The sequence below is a fragment of the Hordeum vulgare genome, chromosome 1H, assembly GCF_904849725.1.
Source record: "Hordeum vulgare subsp. vulgare chromosome 1H, MorexV3_pseudomolecules_assembly, whole genome shotgun sequence".
NCBI classification, from domain to species: Eukaryota; Viridiplantae; Streptophyta; class Magnoliopsida; order Poales; family Poaceae; genus Hordeum; species Hordeum vulgare.
This window is the reverse complement of record NC_058518.1, coordinates 187622698-187642159: the sequence shown is the minus strand read 5'-3', so window position 1 is coordinate 187642159 and position 19462 is coordinate 187622698. Positions and strand designations below refer to the sequence as shown.

Genomic DNA, 19462 nt, shown 5'->3' with positions numbered 1-19462 from the left:
CCTATGTATTCAACTTCTTGTGATTTGCTTCTGGTTTTCTTATTTACCGCAGTGGAACACTATTGCAGGTTATGATGAACTCGATGAATGTTCCCTCTAAAAGAAGTACATTGGAGAAAAAGCTAGACAAGCTTATTCTAGCTCTATTTGCAACCCTCTTTACGATGTGTGTCATTGGTGCTATTGGAAGGTAAGCTTTTTCTTTATTCACTTAATTTATTTGACATGTCTATTCTGTACTTCTTAAAAATAGTAATACCGCTTAGGTATATGTTCTGGAGGCTCACTCTTGCATTTTTTTTCGAGCTTCTTTGTTGGCCATAGAGAACAATTTTAAAATATGGTTTCAAAAATTCTGACAGGAGCTGTTGGAGTCTGCGTCTATGCATGGGGGGGGGGGAGATCTTCATTGTTTTAGTTCTTTTTAGTGGTTTTGTGTGGCATAAGAGGGTTATGAATAAACACGTAACTTCAGTTTATGGAAAGGGATTGTCAGTGAGCCCTCTTGCCCGCCCCACAACTCTTGCGGCAGTTGCTGTCATCCCGCAAACTGTAGCTGCCATTTGTGGTCAACCTGTATGATCCGCAGCAAGCCCACATAGCAAAAGAGGCACGATCATATTCTCCATGCATGCCTTGTTGGCCTCAGACTTTTGGTTTGCATCTTGCCGCCGCACAAGCTAAGCTCACAGTCAATCCAACCATCTACGATCTATTTCTCGCTAGTTATTGCATGTATTATAGAGCAACACCAAAACCGGATCAGGAGAGTCGACCAACTTTGTATAGGTCGCTCATGGCAAGTGTTGCCCGGTCAAAATAATCGTTCAGTCGATGCCCCGTGTCTAGCTAGCTTTGTATATCAAGTTGCTCTCCTCGGAAAGCAATCGACAAGTCTTCACATGTCGTGGCGAGGCAGGGCATCACCTTAGTCACGAACCAAGTTCATTGAAATTCAGAGCATATGCAGGCTCGCGGCTCCCACGGGCCCGCATAAAAGCTTGGCAATCTTCCGTGTTGGCCATATAACTTTTGCAGGCAAGAGCCACTGATCGTGAGCAGCTCACAACACGTCCCACTTGCATCCAGAATGAGCTCTTTTTTTATGGACAGAATGGGAAAAGCTCTTTCAGCATATTGAATTCTTTGAAGGCTAGCAGGTTAACAATCAATATTATAAGCGTCACACATAAAATTGTAAAAGAATTGTAACGCCTCAGCCGAAGCCATCGATTCACACTAGTCTTTCCTGTGCACTTTGTCCTCGCTCGTGCGCACCCGGGATCAACACCAGAACCGGATCGTTCAGGAGAATCAACCAACTTTGTACAGGTCACTCACGGCAAGAAATGTTGGCCAAAGAAAATAATCAATCAGTCAATGCCGTGTGTGTAGCTAGCTTCGTATATCAAGTTGCTCTCGTCGGAAAGCAATCGACAAGAGTCTTCACGTTCCGTGGCGAGGCAGGGAATCAACCAGAACCGGATTGTTCAGGAGAATCAACCAACTTTGTACAGGTCACTCATTGCAAGAAGTGTTTGCCAGAGAAAATAATCAATCAGTCAATGCCGCGTGTCTAGCTAGCTTCGTATATCAAGTTGCTCTCGTTGGAAAGCAATCGGCAAGAGTCTTCACAATCCGTGGTGAGGCAGGGCATCACCTCAGCCGTGAACCAAGTTCATTGAAATTCAAAGCATATGCGGGCTTGCTGTTCCCACGGGCCCGCATAAAAGCTTGGTAATCTGCCGTGTTGGCCATATGGCTTTTGCGGGCAAGAGCCAGTGACCGCAACACGTCCCACTTCCATCCTGATTTGGGGGTGGACAAACAAAATGATCTCTTTTTTGATGGATAGAAGGGAAAGGCTCTTTTCAGCATATTAATTTCTTTGCAGGCTGGCAGGTTAACAATCAAATTTATAATCATCACACGGTAAAATCCTGTCCGCTTGGCTGCCATCTAGGATCTAGACTGGCCCCACAGACCAATACTAGTCTTTCCTGTGCACTTTCTCCTCACTCGTGCGCACCAGGGATCAACTTTCTAATCGGTTACCTGTTCTCAAATTGCTTCAAGCTAAGCATGCTTAACTTGTTGATGTGAGTAGTCTATCATTCCTATTAAGCTGGGATGTCACAAGAATAATGCAGATGTATAGTTGATTTATGGATTGCCAATCATTGCTTTTGGTTACCTTGTAAGTTGTAACTATGACTGATTTATTTTTTGGGAAAACGCAATGGACCTTTGCATTTCATTTCATTGAGAAGAGAGATACTTGTGAAGTTCCAGTCTTCCTAGGAGGTGGTTACACATGTCAGGTGGTCACTAGTGCACATCCCGTGAGGCTGGCAGCACAATCCTAAGCCCTTTGGCAGCAGCAGTGGCCCAAAACCTGGCCTCGTCTTTGATCCTGCCCACGAGAGTGTTGGCACCAGCAGTGGCCCAAAGCCTGGCCTCGTCTTTTATCCTGCCCATGAGAGTGTGGACGGACGGTTGCACGCTTGAAAAGGCAATCGTTCCTATGCTTCCAAATCATCCAAGGTGTCAGGAGCGTCACAGATACAAGTCCCCTGCGCATCAGTTGAGGGGTGTCCTGCCTAGCATGGTGCCAGCAGTCGAGCAGGGAGCTATCGTTGTCGGGCGGTCTGTAGGTCACGCGCATCCAACCAAAGGAGCTCATGCCATACCTGTCGCGAGAAGGGGCATGATAGTAGGTGGTGCAGCGTCTCCTGGGCCTGGTCGCACAAGGGGCATGCCACATGGTTCAGACTGGGCATTCGGTTAGACCGAATCGATCGGTTCGGTACCTTGGTTAATTTTGGAATTCAGTTTACAGATTTTACTGACCGATCGGTATTATGAGAAATCAATAACCGAGATTTCGGTCCACCGACAATTCGGTTCGATCGTCGGTACAACCGAACCGAGATTGATGGAGAGGAAGAAACCACAAGTCAATTCTATAGCAACAAATGATGAACTGCCGCACAGAAAATCAATTGAAACGTGCATAGCCTACAGGAGGAAGGAAGTGTAGCTGAATATCGTTGCACGCGGGCCACCAGGTGTGAAGGAGAGACACCGACACCGGTGGATGCAGGCGTGTGGGAGCCATGGCCGCCAGGCGTGAAGGAGAGCCACCGGCGCCGCTGGATGCAGCCGTGTGGGAGCCATGGCCGCCGCTAGGGAGCTATGGGCGTCGGGAACGCTGCCGCATGGGAGCTGCGCGTTGGAGCTGGCCGGCCACTGCCGGGAGGTGGGCAAATCCGCAAATGGAGACGGCGGCGCTGCGTGATGTGCCTGAAGTCTGGAGCGCATTAGGATAAGGTGTGTGGCTGCGTACAAGCTGCGTGCGTGGGTAGAGAAAATGGATGGGAAAGCTCCGTGTAGTGTAGGCTATATTTTTATGTGGCCGGACTATTGGGCTTAGCTTTGCTGGTGTATTAATATAATATTCGGTTAATTTGGTGCACCTAAGCCACTGATCGGAACCATCGAATCAATTTCGGTTTTTGACGTTCGCTGACCGATCAAATGACCGAAGATTCGGTCCTCGGTTTTTTTGGCTTTGGTTTTGAACTTTTCGGCTCCGGTCTTCGGTTCTTGGTTTTTTTGCCCATCCCTACGCATGGTGTTGCATTCCATGCCGAGCGAGTCGATCCGTCGTCCGACATCGATCTAGCCAGTGGAAGAATTTCATGTTCGGCGGTGCCCAACTCTTCCAGATGAGCTTCCAGTCGTTGGAGGCGATCTAGCGGTGTAGGTGCCGGCCTCGTTCCACTTCCAAACCAGCTTATATCAGGCTCAATGGAGAGTGCCACGCTCTTGAGGAGACGCCAAAGCTGCAAGTACTGCTCGATTTCGTGGACTCCGAGGATGTCGTGGATGTCGCGCGCCCGAAGGTGGGCCTGTAAGCCCTTAGCGACCGTCCTGCCCTTTCTGGCGTCGCTTGGGGATGCAGGCGTGGAGCAGGGGCGTGATCTTGTAGACGGAGTGCCCATTGATCCACCGGTCCTCCCAGAATCTAGTGCTCTCGCCGTTCCCAATGATCGTGTGGGTGCTCGCGAAAAAGAAGGCACGCTCCTCAGCAGAGAACTGGAGGTCGAGCCCAGCCCATGCACGGCGGTCATCTGTTTTGCTGAACCATAGCCAAAGAGTCCCCAGCGCAATGCTGGTGCGCTCCAAGTCGTGCACTCCTAGCCCACCAAGGCATTTTCGGCGTGCACCCGGCGCCAGTTAACGTGACAGTGACCACCGTTAGCCTCGGCGAGGCCAGCCCAAAGGAACCCTCGCTGGATCCTCTCAAGCATCTTGAGGATCTTCTTTGGTGGCGCCAACACGTGCTCGGGGTCGAGACAACTTCAGGGGAGGGGGAGCGCGGCAGCCGCGGAGAAGCCAGTGCAGGAGCAGGTCGAGGACGGTGGTGTCGATTCCTGCGCTGGGGCTGTTGGAAACCGTCCTGGTCCAGGGCGGGCTCGCGGACGGGGCTGCCCATGCGATGAATCTTCGAGCGCGGGCCAAGGCGGGCGGTGGCTGGGACCTGCGTGGTGACAGCCACGGCGGCCTGCCCGGCGGGGGCAAATACCGGAGCGGGCCGCCCGGGCGAGGCGTCGGGCCCGTAGCGGGGGAGGCGGGGACGTCGTGGTAGGAGCGTGCTGTGGAGCCGTCGTCGTCAGAGTCTAGTCACCGGGCCGAGTGGCGCTGGCCGGACTGGGTTCTGGAGGACGCCATGGGGGAGGCGAGGCCGGTGGTCGGCTAGGTCAGGCGCGCGGAGCGGGAGCAGGTCGGAGGGAGAGCGGAGCCATCTTCCATGACTGATTTATCTTAATGCAATGATGTGCATGTTCTGTTTGCATGTTATCTAAAAAATAATTGTAACTTTACTAATATACCTTATATTTGGCTTTTATCAACAGTGGTGTGTTCATTAATGAGAAATACTTTTATCTTGGATTGCGTGGGCATGTTGAGGACCAGTTTAATCCCAAGAACAGACTTGTGGTATGTACTATTTTGTTATGTTCTCAAATATTTTGCCCCAAGCATGATTTCATACAATTGCACTTCTGCTGCAGGTGACAATTTTAACCATGTTTACTCTAATAACTCTATACTCAACGATCATCCCCATATCTCTTTACGTGTCCATTGAGGTATATTGTCCAAGTACTCATGTAGTGCATTCTGTTATTGGACGTTTGGACCTCATATTACCTTTGATATGCAGATGATCAAATTCATTCAGTGCGCACAGTTTATTAACAATGATGTGAATATGTATCATGCTGAGAGCAACACCCCAGCTTTGGCCCGTACTTCTAATCTGAATGAGGAGCTTGGGCAGGTAATATCCCCTTACAAAAAATGTTTCAATGGCTCCATTGTGTCCAAGATGAATTTATTCTTTCCAGATTGGTTGTTAGACCCTGATAACACAACACGATCGAACTAAGCACATTTAGCTCTAGATTGGTTATTAGACCTCGATAACACAACACGACTGAACTAAGCATATTTAGCACTTGCAAATAAATTTTACATTTCTGACATTTCTTTCTACCTTGTTTCTTTCACCATTAATGGTTCAGGTTGAGTATATATTTTCTGACAAAACTGGAACACTTACAAGAAACTTGATGGAATTCTTTAAATGTTCAATTGGTGGGGAAATATATGGAACTGGCATTACAGAGATTGAAAAGGGAGGAGCTGAGCGAGCCGGAGTTAGGATTGATGATGATGAGGTCTCCAATATCTTCCTTGCTACTTAAGCTGTTAAAGTGTGGTATTTGTGATGAAACATTTGATGCACAGCTACCCTTATATTTGGCCTACTTACTTTTATTAGGGTAAAAGATCAGCCGTTGCAGTTCACGAGAAAGGATTCAACTTTGACGACGCTAGAATAATGCGTGGTGCATGGAGAAATGAACCTAATCCTGAGGCCTGCATGGTAGATACATTGGACTACTTGCGAAATAGTTTTTATTCTTAACTTTGATTTCATTTCGGTCATTTAATCTGATTGACGCGAGTTATTGGCATACCGGGAGCTATTTCTGTAATATGAAATGATTTAAAACATATGTTCCCTTTTTAATGATTTTCCCTTTTTATTGTGTGAATTGCTAAACCGCCATTCCTTATTTGCTCTTATGTCTCTTTAGGAATTCTTCAGATGCCTGGCAATCTGTCATACAGTTCTTCCTGAGGGTGAGGAGACACCGGAAAAGATCACTTATCAAGCTGCCTCTCCTGATGAGGCCGCACTTGTGGCTGCAGCAAAGAATTTTGGTTTCTTTTTTTATAGGCAAGTCTTTACTTAGATGTCGTTTTAGATTGCTCTTGTGGTTTTGTTCTAAACAGGATATATAGAAAGGCTCTGTACTCTGTTACTCCCTCCGTTCACAATATAAGATGTTTTGGATATTTTTATATGGACTGAAATGAGTGAACAAACACACTAAAACGTGTATCTACCATTTCGCACCAAAACGTTCAGCTAAAATTGTTGAGCTAAAATACTTTTGTTTGTGAATGGGAATGCTGGAGAGTGACATTTTATGCCTCTTTTGCAGACGTACGCCGACCACAGTAATGGTTCGTGAATCACATGTTGATAGGATGGGTAGTATGCAAGACGCTGCCTATGAAATTCTGAATGTTTTGGAATTTAACAGGTCCGCTTTCTTTGATTCCAACTGAAATTTGATGAGATTAAATCATTGTTCTGCACTTCTCACTTTGGTACCTTTTTTTTCATCCGACACTTTGCTGCCTTTTTTTTTCATTTGACACTTTGCTGCACTTACAGTACAAGGAAGCGCCAATCTGTGGTTTGCCGTTTTCCAAATGGAAAACTTGTTCTCTATTGCAAGGTAATAAGAAACAAACACTTGATATAGCTTGCATTTTTCAGATTGTTGCACTAACCTTATACAACAAATTTTGTGTTATAGGGTGCTGATAATGTAATCTATGAACGTTTAGCTGATGGAAATTATGACATTAAAAAGACAAGCAGAGAACATCTAGAGCAATTTGGATCTGCTGGCTTGCGTACACTTTGCCTTGCTTATCGAGATCTCAGCTTGGACCAATACAAAAGCTGGAATGAGAAGTTTGTGCAAGCTAAATCTTCTTTACGTGACCGCGATAAGAAGCTTGATGAGGCATGCATCACTATCTTCTGAATATTTTATTAGTATGATATTATATCTTCTTTTATTGAGTATATGTGCTGAATTGCCGTCCTTGTGATTTGAAGTTCTGTTACTGCCTCTCCAATCCCTTCTATCGTTTGCCTGACATCTTGGTTTACTGTCATCTATTACTGGACTTAGTCTTGATGTATGCGCTGCTGGGCATGTGATTAATTTCCTGTGATCACTTAGCAATTTATGTATAAAAAGTAATGTGGTTTAGAAATAATTGTTATATAGGTGCATTCTCTGTAGCTCTGCATTTTGTCATATCTGAAGCCTCGTTTTGGATTTATTGAATCTGTGCATTTCGTCTAATCAGAAGTTGAATATCTTTTGTGATCATTTTAATTAATGAATGTACTTGACAAATAGGTCCTTTTTGAATTTTCATTCTCTACTGCGGAACTCTTTCTGTGATTTCTATAATAGTGTAGTAGCAAAAGATGTTTCTAAACAGATTGTTTTAAAACCAAATCAGTGCCACTGTTGCACGTCTCTATACTCCTATAAAAGACCCAGTTGGTGATGATGGTGTGCCTGCCATCCACCGTCGTTTCTGACCATTCGATCTACATCCAACTCAGTCGAGGTAAGCTGTGGTATTGTAAAAATATCCTGCCACTCTACCCCACATTTGCAGAAAACCCCTTAGTCTCTCTAGGCCAGACCTATCTGTCCCCATATCATCCAAACAAATAAGAGGAACGTACTTTTGGGTGATTTCCTTTCAAGTTTGCGAACATGTAGCTGTCTCTTTTGGGTCCGTTGTAATGCACAGGCACTTTGCTAGTACTATTTCAGTATACTTCTCTATATATTGATGGTCAATGTTTTAAGCGGTGGACTGCGTGAATCCGAGTATGCCATGACAACCTTTACTTAAGAGACAGGAGTAATTTTTTTAATGAGTGTCTTTTTCTCTCCAAAAGATAAAAACTGGACGAGTCTTATTACCTGTAAATGTTAGTTTAATATTTTTTGTTGCTAATTTGTAATCTTACCTTGTCATTGAATATTAGTATTCTATACATAATTTAGAAAAAACATCTTTGTCCAGTCAATTCGATGTATATGTACCAAGGTAGGAAAGAGGATCATGAACAAAATAGACTGGTCCTTTTCCCTAAAACATTAAGCGTTTACAGAATTCCCTAAGTTTGTTTGAAAATTGTCACAAGAATACCATTATCTGTGTATTCTTGCATATTATCAAGGACAGTGAGTTGTAAAAAGGATTTGAAGTTAATCTTTTCTGCTATTGCTGGGCCATAATGTGATATAATTTTCTTCCCATTTTTCTTCTAGGTGGCTGAATTGATTGAGAAGGACCTTATATTGATAGGTTGCACTGCTATTGAAGACAAACTGCAAGAAGGGGTGCCAGCCTGCATCGAAACTCTTTCTGCAGCTGGCATAAAAATTTGGGTGCTAACTGGAGATAAAATGGAAACAGCAATTAATATAGCATACGGTGAGGTTTTAGTTGTGTGTTATTGATTTAACATTGCTTGTTTCTTAAAGGGAATAGTAAAAGCTCCCCCCCCCCCCTAGAGAAGCTGCTGAAATTTTTCAGTTGGTTATTTGTTTGCTCCGCAGCATGCAGCCTGGTGAACAACGACACAAAACAGTTCATCATAAGTTCAGAGACAGACGCAATTAGAGAGGCTGAAGACAGGGTAAGATAATCATATAGAATTGCACTGTCAAATGATATTCTGTCATAGAGGCAATCAAGCCTTAACAAATACTCCCTCCGTCCGAAAAAGCTTGTCCCTCAAATGGATGTATCTAGCACCAAATTAGTGCTAGATACATCCATTTGAGGGGCAAGCTTGGGACAAGCTTTTTCGGACGGAACCTCTGTTTGGCAGTTGAAATTGTACTGCATAAACGTCGTATGTTTAGGAACAGAGGGTGTACTATCTTCTATAGGATTTAAATGGATATACGAGTGTAGACTGCTAAATTATATCTTTTTGATCAGGGAATAGCTTGACTGGGTTCTTGCGAGTAGAACTCACATTGATTGGTGGGGGTATTAAGGGATTTATTTAGGCTGAGACTTAGTCTTTACTGGAAGGGTTGGGCGCGCTTTGCTGCGTCGTTGGTGTTGTTGGGTTTCTTAAAAAAACACTCTGTTTTAAATATGAGGCATATAACTTTCTTGAGAAGTCAAACTATTTTAGTTTGATCAAATTTGTAGATAAATATATTCCCTGATAGATTCATCATGAAATGAATTTCCATACTTTTTGTTTAATATTGTGGATGTCGATATTTTTTGCTCTGAACTTGGTCAAGGTCAAAGAAATTTGATTTTCCAAAAAATTAATACCCTTTATATTTTGGAACTTATGGAATATTTAGTTTGGCGGGTAAGGGAGATAATGAAGTGTGTTTATTTTTATTTATAATGCGGTGATTTGATGGGACTTTCATAGTGTGACATGTGTTATCCGCTAACCAACGTATATTCATATGGGGAAAGTTCTGTGTCGCGGCTGTATGTACTATATTAGTGCTATAATTACAGATGGTTGCTTTCTTTTTTCTAGGTTGTGGGAGGATGCATGGGATTAATATGTTTTTATAGGCCGATTGATGCTGATTGATTTGAAAAATCATTGGCCCGGTCAAATCCGTAAACCAAACCCAAAATTGAATACCTCAACTGAATGAAAGAGCTTCAAAATTAGAGAACATGCAGAACTAAAAGAATTGAATGACAAAGCTCTTTGAGAAATTGTTGACCCGGTCACAATCGGGTGACCCAATTCTAAATTGAAGACCCAATTAATTATGAGGCCTTGTTAATTAGAAAGCATAGTGTATAGTATAAAAGAATTGAATGGGAGAGCTTTGAGAAATTGTTGACCTGGTCAAAATCGGGTGACCCAATTCTAATTGAAGACCTTAATTGAATGTGGGCTCTTTAAAACTAGGGAGATTAGTGTTATAGAGGATTCTTCTATACTCCCTCCGTTTCAAAATATAAGTCTTTTTAAAGGTTCCACTAGATGACTGCATACGGATGTATATAGACATACTTTAGAATGTAGATCCACTCATTTTGCTTTGTATGTAGTCCATTAATGAAATCTCTAAAAAGACTTATATTTAGGAACGGAGGGAGTAGATAACAGCATAAAATATTTTTAAATGTCTTACCTCTTATGTGGATTGTGTTGATTTAGCCTCTCTGCCGTGTTTATACGTGCCTTGGTACATCTTTTTTGCTCTTTGTACTTTGGTTAAAGCATAATCAGCAATACAATTGTATCTGATTGTATTAAACCAACTTTTTGACTTGTGTAATCTTCGTTATGGACCTTCCTTTCCATATATAATGTTCTGGTCATTTTCAGGGAGACCCTGTGGAAATTGCGCGAGTTATTAAAGACTCGGTAAAACAGAGTCTAAGAAGTTACCTCGAGGAAGCCCACCGTTCTCTAAATAACACACCGGAACGAAAGTTGGCTTTTATTATTGATGGAAGATGCTTGATGTATGCTCTAGACCCAGCTCTGCGTGTGAATCTTCTTGGTTTGAGTTTAATTTGTCACTCAGTTGTATGTTGTCGAGTTTCTCCACTGCAAAAGGCACAGGTAAACATCATTTCTTGCTTTTAGTGTTTTATGCAGGCTTTGCGTTTTACTCAGGGAAGTAATGAAGTATCAACAGCATGCCTCAGGATGTAAATGGACAGTTCGCTGGACATTGTGGGACTTGCCAGCTCTGACCACCACTTGTTATGCGGGACTATGTCATAGTCCAGTTATTTCTTTTGTGGCGTATGTGGTGTCCACATAGTGCCATATATTTACAAAGCAAACTCTATAGAGTGCCATTAATATATGCCTAATCAGTAGCCTCTCAGATCATTCAGTACAGAGCAAATAAAAGTTAAAACAATGGCAACTTAGAATCTCCAGATTCAGCCTTTACACTACAGTACTGTACTACATACAGTGAAAATGTCAACTTTAAATCTCCAGATTCAACATTTATCTACAACTTAGATTGTCTCGTATAAAAATTAAAATTCAGAGTAGCATTCATAGTACAGGAAATAACAAAATCCACAAAGCAGCTGCAATTTGCGCCATGAATTCAGCATGTTTCAGCTCAACTGAATTTATTCATTAGCAGTTGACAACATTTATGCTTCCATCTATCGCCTCAGTAACTTTTCCATCCTACCATGTATGGCTCAACCCCAGTCTGCATCTGCAAAAAATCACAAAAAATATTGAATACTGAGTAAGTGCAATTTTTGAATGACACTAGCTAACATAAAGATATGTATACCAGTGTGTATTTCCCTTCCCTAAAATGATTATTACTCCATATTGCAGAGTAGGAAATCAAAACCATCAAGGATTAAAAGTGCAGATAGCTAGCACCACAATCTTAAAAAAATGCAGATAGCTAGCAACAAAGTCACAATAAGCAATTATCTTTACTTAATATTCTAACCAAGAAAAGTCCTCAGTGAGCATTATTATAACCAGATCAAATTACTGTAGTGCAGACAATCTCCATCTCAATAAAGATACGAAGTTTGATTAAAACTGACAAGAAATGGATAACATAATTGGAAAATGGCTAAATTCATGTTAAGTAGCAGATGTTGTCACAGCAAGGCTGTACTAGCATGCCTACATTCCATGTTCTTGACAGCATATTCCATGTTCTCGAAACTATGGACGTAGAAGAAACCAGATTTAACTCAAATGCTCCTAAGATTTACCCAAAGCTTGCTACAATGGAACAATTTATTAGCAATATTATGTAGTGCACACGTACGTCAGTTAATAGTAGTGACCTTGATCAGGAGTATTGGCACGGTTATCATCACGTCTATACCAATCTTGAAGGCAGATTAAGGTTTCCACCGTCTTGCTCACAATCTACTTCTGTAATTGCTTATGCAGAAAAAGGCTTTTGCCCCGCTTTATAGATAAAGTAAACCACCACAGCCACAAGGTTCAACCCAAGTCCAACCCAAACACACACACAAGGTAGCATGACACGAAGTGTGCGGGTGGGGGGGGGGGGGGGTCTGCTGAGGGCATAACTCAACAAGCCCTTTCCGAAGCAGCACTTCCCAAAGGAAGAACTAACTAACCGTGTCATAGGCTTTGTGGAAGTCTATTTTCAAGAAGACGACCTTGAGGCGCTTGACCCGAACCTCGTGGAGGACCTCATGGAATACAAGGACCCCATCCAGGATACACCGGCATCGGATGGATGCCGACTGGTCGGGGTGGGTAATTCAGTCGGCAAAAGGGGTCACACTATTTGTGTACCCCTTTGCCAGGATGTGGAAGATCACATTCATCACTGTAATAGGGCGGAACTGGCGGATATCCGACGCACCAGTGACCTTGGGGATCAGGGTGATGATCCCATAGTTAAGGCGGAGGAGGTCGATGGAGCCTACATAAAACTCCTCAAATAGGGCCATCACCTCATGCCTAATGACACTCAAGAAGGTTTGGAAGAACTTGACCGACAATCCATCCGAGCCCGGCGCGGACGATGGATTCATCCCCTTGATGGCTGTCCAAACCTCCTCCTCAAATAGCGGGGCCGTAAGAGCGCATTCTCCATGGCTGAGTCACACTGCTGTTCAGTCCAGAAGTTTGCTGCCAGGGCCAAACCACTCCTAGATGAGGAGGAGAGGGCCTTATAGAAGCCATGGACATGCTCGCGGATGTCGGCCGGGCGCTGAAGGAGGGTCTCACCGTCCCAGAGCAAGGGGATAGAGTTCCGGCGTCGACGGCCATTGGCGATGGCCTGGAAATGTGCCGTATTGGCGTCTCCCTTGAGGACCCACTTTTGGGTCCCGTGGAGGCGCCAATAAGCCTTCTCGTCGGTGTAAATGGTCGAGTTGATCCTCAAGGTCGTATCGAAGCAGCCACTCGTCAGGAGATATACCCACCGAGTCCGCCCGAAGGTCAAGCGCCTGAATGGAGACCAGTATGGATTTCTTCCGCTCCTGCATATCCCGGTCGAGGTTCGCCCTCATCCCTTCATGAACTGTCTCGAGCGCTTGGCATAGCAGTGCCAATTGTTGACAGCTGAGATGGAGCGATGGGGAGAAAGACGAGCCTCCGTCCATCTAGCACGGACGGCGACGACGAATCCATTCTGGTTAAGCCAGAAGTTTTCAAAGCGTTAAACCAGAAGTTTTCAAAGCGAAATCGGGGGGGGGGGGATCATTCTCCAATGAAAGGAGCAGCTGGACATGATCTGATCCAGTTTGGATGATAGCCTGGAAGGAGGCGAGGGAGCAGCGAAGCTCCCACTCAGGGGAGACCAAGACGCGATCTAGAACGGAACGAGTCGGGTCCTCCTGGCGGATGGTCCAAGTGTATCTGGTACCAACTCTATCTAATTCTTGGAGGCCGAGCTCTGCAATGCAGTCGTTGAACATCTGCATCCGCGGGAAGTTGACTAAATTGTTGCTCTTATCCTCTGCAAAGCGGATAAGGTTCATCGCCCACCGCCACCGGAAGATTGGTGGTCGAGACCTTCTTGAGCTTGTTGAGGAAGGCTGCGGATCTGCTGGGCCATTTACAATTATGATCTCCCATTTGAAGTTGATGACTCGCTCGAAGAGCTCCATACTAACAAAGAACTCACCACGGTCCATGCTACCCACCTCAAAGGTGGCATCCTTCACGCACGCTTGAAAGGATGCCACCCGAGTGGTCGGCGATCCCACTAGAAGGGAGCCAATGCTAGGCAAACAGGTGGGAGCTTAGACGCTTGAGTTCGGGCAGGGAAAACTCCGTGCGCATGGTTTCTTTGGTGGCAACAATGTTGAATTGTTCATCATGCATGGACTCGACGAGTTGACGGGGGCGACCATCTTGGTCGAAGCCGCGGATGTTCCAAAAGAGAGTTCGCATCAAGGAACCATCGTGGGACCCTAAGACACGAGAGGCACTTTGCGCACGGAGGGCAGTAGTGCGTGAGCGGGTGCGGCCTCGGACCTTAGCGACAGTCGTAGAGGTCCGAGCAGCCGCCCGCGAGGAGGGGGGTGGGGTGGTGGCCCATTAGGATTGGGGGCCGTGGACGAGGCAAGGCGAGCGCGGGTCTCGGCCAGCCGCCCATCCAGGATTTCCCGGGGGCGAATTGCATCGATTTGAACTAGGGAGGGATCCACCTCCCCCTGAGGACGTTTGCCGAGTCCGCCGCGACCTTAGCTAAGTGACCGAGCTGGGCGGACTTGAGAGTGGAAAACGAGCAGTTGGAAGAACTGACAGGAATGGATGGAGTACCTGGCTCGAGGTTGCGGGCCGTGGCCCGAAGCTCCAGCCGCTCCAAGATGGGCAGAGCTGGGCTTCCAGGTGATTCGAGCACTGCTTCGAGATGACGTCGCCGGGGTCGAGGTTGACCTACCCTCCTGGAGTATGCAGCCGTCCATGGTGGGTGTGGGTGAGCGTCCAACAAAGTGGTCACCACTGAGGACACCACCACAGAGGCAACAGTCAGAGACGGGGGGCAGATCGGCATGAAGCAGCAGGGGACGGGGCCTGGGGATGGCGACAGAGGAGCCCGTGGAGAGGTCGGCAGTCGAGGCGGCGAGCGAGCATCCTTAGCCGCATCGGGCGAAGGGGCGGCCAGCTCGATGCCACCGCAAGCTGCGGTTGCGGTCATGGTCGGAGCCGGGGGAGAGACATCCGGGCCTAGCAGCGTCGCCGGGGCCTCAGATGGGGGATTGGGGAGACGCTGCCTGGAGGGTGGGGACTGGGGCAAGACGAGGCGGGGGGCGTGGCCTCTACTCGCAGCTCCGACGTGGCCAGGGAGATCGACACGGAGGAGTCGGGGGAGGGGGGAGGTAGGGGCAGCCCGACGACTCCACTAGACCAGAGCTGAGGCAGCGCTTTGCTGAGCTTCGCCCATCCCCGAGAGCGAGAGCAGCCGGCGACTGGGGTGAAGAGGGCGGGAGCACCTGCATACTGGTGTTTGAGGAGTCACTTGCGGGGGAGGGCGTCTGGACAGGATCTGGAGACACCAGGGAGCACATGCAGTCAATCATCCCTCCCCCAACAGCAGAAAGGAGCCATACTCCTTGACGGGACGGGGCCCTCTATTGAAGTTGAGGCCGAGGAGATGAGGGCCGCGGTGGCATCCGCAACCGTTGCAGGTGGATCCACAGACATCCAAGCCATTTGGGGGGGGGGGGGGGGGTGCATCAGAAACATCCACCACCACCGGCAGAAGAGGGGTGGTAGCAGTTTTGGAGCTCCCCCAACGGGAGTGAGCAGGAGGATCCCGGGAGGGAGAGTGGCTGCGTTCGGGGGAGTCCTCATCGTCGGAGGTACGGGAGCGGCGACAATGATGCTCTTGATGGTTGTCATGGTTCCTCGGACCATCATCGTTACCACCACCGTCCGGGAAGCGGGGGCGACCCTGGTGTGAGGTGGTTCCGGATATATCCGGAGGTCATACCTGACCTTGTTGAAGAACACGCGGACGATGGCACACATCTTGGACGCATCGAGAACCATCACCTTGACCCGGACCTCTTCTTTATAGAGGGGGAGAGCTCATCAACCACCACAACCTTGCCGAGGAGCTTAGACATATTGCGGATTACCCGCTCATGTCTAGCGATGTCCGGGAGGCCTTTGATAAGGATCCAAGCCATGTTAAGTTCGGCCGCGACCGCGTGGTCAATGCGAGGCGCCAAGATGTCGACTACCAACTTGTTCAGAGCCAGGGTGATGTCCGTGCTCCGGGTACACATGCCGAAGCTAGTTTCTTCAGGGAAGATCATAGAGAACTTGCGGTCGGAGAGGGCGGCGACTTGCCAGTCCCTTTCCACCTTGCATAGGTGATTGAGCTCAGCCGCAAACAACTCCGGGGTGGCCGTGCCCTTGCCCAGATTCGAAGCAATCGCCAACAGGGAGGGGTTGGATGACACAACCTCCGGAAGCGTACACCCGCAAGATGACGACTCCTCAACCACACGGACGTCGGGGGCAGCGTACACCCGCAAGGTTGCCCCTTTCCTAGGGGGCGAACCAGCCATGGAGGAAGAGGGGCCAACATCAAGTTGGGCCGGCGCTGGGGCCAGCCCATCTTTGACGCGAACCGGCCCAGGTGGCACCAGGGGGTCAACATCAACTGGCCCCAAGGCCGTCTCCACCGACCCACCTGGGGACGGCAGGCCCAGCAGGCTGTCTAGGCAGCGGGACACACGCTCAGGGTTTCCCCATCCGTAGGGAGGCGCGCCATCGGCGGTGGCGAGAATCCAGGAGCCGGAGTTGATGACAAAGATGCGGAGGTTCAAACGGAGCGGAACGAGGCGATGAACGGCCGAAGGGGGATCTACGGCGGCCGAGGCCCGCCGAGGTTGAGGACTAGCCGGGGTCCGGAACGGGCAGCACGCCTGCCGTGACCGATCTACCGTGCTCCGGACGGACCAACGGGCTTTGATCCACTCGCCAGGAGAGCTGCGTAGCCCCTCACTCCGTGCGACCGGCGACTCCTCAGCCACAGGGACGTCAGGGCACGCGTACACCCGCAGGGTTGCCCCTTTCCTACGGGGCGAACCAGCCGTGGAGGAAGAGGGGCCAACATCAAGTTGGGCCGACGCTGGGGACAACCCATCTTCGACGCGAACCGGCCCAAGTGGCACCAGGGGTAGCATCAACTGGGCCCATGGTCGTCTCCAACGGCCCACCTGGGGAGGGCAGGCCCATCAGGTTGTCCAGGCAGCGGGACACACGCTCCAGGGTTTCCCCATCCGTAGGGAGGCGCGCCGCTGGCGGTGGTGAGAATCCAGGAGCCGGAATTGATGACAAAGATGCGGAGGTTTGAACGGAGCGGAAAGAGGCGATGAACGGCCGAGGGGGGATCTACGGCGGCAGAGGCCCGTCGAGGTTAAGGACGAGCCGTGGTCCGGAACGGGAGCACACCTGCTGTGGCTGATCTGTCGTGCTCCGGACGGACCAGCGGGCTTCGATCCACCCGCCAGGAGAGCTGCGTAGCCCCTCACTCTGTGCGACCGGCGACTCCTCAGCCACAGGGATGTTGGGGGCCTGCCTACACCCGCAAGGTTACCCCTTTCCTAGGGGGCGAACCAGCTGGGTAGGACAACCAGGCACGGGGGAGAGCGTGCCGGTCACCAGGACGACTTCCACCCCTGGGAGTAAGTCCATGGCCGCAGCACGGTCGTCCACCTTGGTGCGAGGAGCAGGTCGCTGGATGGGCTCGGGGCGCATGATGGGGAGGCCAGAGGTGCGGTCAGCATCCTCTGCCAGGTCCGCCCAGGTCACCACAAGGGGCCGTTTCGGGCAGGGCAGGTTGCAGAGCGACCTGCGGGGCCTTGTCGCCTGCAAAGGAGCTCTCCCGACCCATCCTCTCCAAACTCTGTTATTCGTGCCTAATCGCTTATCAAACGCTTTCCAGTACTGAAAGCCGACTCTAACGATGTGACGGAAGCTTGTACAGCAAGAACATCACGAGCTATACTAGAAAGGATGGGATACTTGGACGAGTGAAGATGCCATCATTGAAGAATGTTGAAATCATCTGTGCAAGTGAATGCAGTTTGACGTTGCTTCTTATTCAAGTGTTCGTCCCAATCCGCCAACGGATCATTCTCCTCATCACAACCTTGTCAATTTTTTGTCCGGATGCTGACTCATCCAATGCATCTGTCATTTGTGAAAAATATTCTTTGAAAAGGTTGTCAAGAGCTTCGTTCACAGCAAGCAAGTGTTTTTCTACATCTGGACCAAAAAATATCAAAGAATATAATTAATGCCACAGGGAAACACAGGAGGCCCAGAGATTTCTGTTGCTCTTCGATAGCATCCCAGACCTGTTGTTCCTGCTCCATGGCTTCCCACTTTTCAGTTTGCTTGTCGATCGTCAAGACCGCTTGGTCTTCGACATCACCCATGGTCACTTCCATCAAATGAATGTGGAATGGATGCTAAATTTGACTAGCAATCAGATCAAATGGACGCAACCATAGAATTATTTTATTTGCTTTCTTCAGACACAACACAAGATTTCCCACATGTTAAATGTTGAAAAAACTTGCATATGAATTAATTTCAGCATATGAATTAATTTCATAGCAGATCAGACTTTTAACAGGGCCTAAATTTGCATATGAATTAATGCATGTACGTAGTTTTGAACACAGCAAGCACGCTCCCTTTCGATCGTTATCTCACGCTTCACTATACCCACACGTATTATGTACTCTCTCACAGCGAAAGCTCTCCAAACCTAGAAGTTGCTTCAGACTGTATAGTACTACAGCAGTTTACAGTGAACAGTTTATATATTATCAGCTCTCCAAACAAAGTAGTACTACAGCAATTTTCTATGCACAAGTCACAACAAAACTAATATACAGTACTTCAACACCAAATGCGCAAATGCGCATTTTAACATAGTTCTCCAGATGCACATGTTCAGCAAAGCAACAAGCAGTTCACCAGGGCAACACTGGCACACATCGCACAAGTTTGACGTCACAGATAGTTCAAAACATTCCAGCTAAGGGTATGATTCCAGCACAAGTTCGACATCAGGATGGAGCAGCAAAAAACTCTTGTTCATCCTGGATCCACTAAACACTGAAGCCAACACAAATAGGATTTGGTTTGAATCTAAACAGTGACGCTAACACAATCAGATTTGGGGACAGAAGTTTACAAAGCGAGGCAGTTGGAAATCGAATAACGCACTGGTAGTATCTGACCACGCACAGGAACAAACATCGACAGACCTACAGTCCACAGATTACGTAAGAATGCAAGGGTAAATTGCTGCAGTTTCATTCCCATTCAATCCTAGTACATCCACACAACAAACAAGGCCGCCAGGGCAAACAGCAGCGAGATGCGGCGATTACACCCGAGGGCCACGAACACTACTACTGTGGTGTGTGTGGGAAGGGGATTTTGCATACCTTGGGGGAGAAAAGGAGGGGGCTGGGAGCAGGGGCTGAAGACGCCATCGCCGAGATTGGGGGGGGGGGGGGGGGAGAAACAGCCATGAATGGCTTGGCTTGGTCCCTAGCTATTCCCTTTGACGGCTGCGGAGGAGCAGGGGCTGAAGAGGCATAAGTAGGATAGGGGAGAGAGCAGAGGAGGCGTCCTCGCAAGGCTCCGCTCGGTCCTTAGAAACACGACGACGACGAAGGCGCCGTGGAATGAAGGAAGGGTTAGAAGCGGGAGGTGGTGCGGTGGAGATTGAGGCGACGACGCCCTAGCCTA

General features: G+C 47.9%; 1 protein-coding gene across 2 annotated transcripts in view; it reads left to right on the top strand.

Moving 5' to 3' along the window:
• The window catches only part of LOC123428396 (phospholipid-transporting ATPase 3), a 36765-nt gene that overhangs the window by 8267 nt on the left and 9036 nt on the right, over positions 1-19462 (top strand). For both annotated transcript variants that reach the window (XM_045112594.1, XM_045112600.1), the window contains 13 exons: positions 69-190; positions 4920-5004; positions 5079-5156; positions 5231-5347; positions 5592-5747; positions 5852-5956; positions 6171-6313; positions 6582-6683; positions 6818-6881; positions 6963-7175; positions 8514-8679; positions 8805-8884; positions 10574-10813. In XM_045112594.1, the coding sequence (XP_044968529.1) occupies positions 69-190; positions 4920-5004; positions 5079-5156; positions 5231-5347; positions 5592-5747; positions 5852-5956; positions 6171-6313; positions 6582-6683; positions 6818-6881; positions 6963-7175; positions 8514-8679; positions 8805-8884; positions 10574-10813 (1671 nt within the window). The remainder of the gene's footprint in view (positions 1-68; positions 191-4919; positions 5005-5078; positions 5157-5230; positions 5348-5591; positions 5748-5851; positions 5957-6170; positions 6314-6581; positions 6684-6817; positions 6882-6962; positions 7176-8513; positions 8680-8804; positions 8885-10573; positions 10814-19462) is intronic.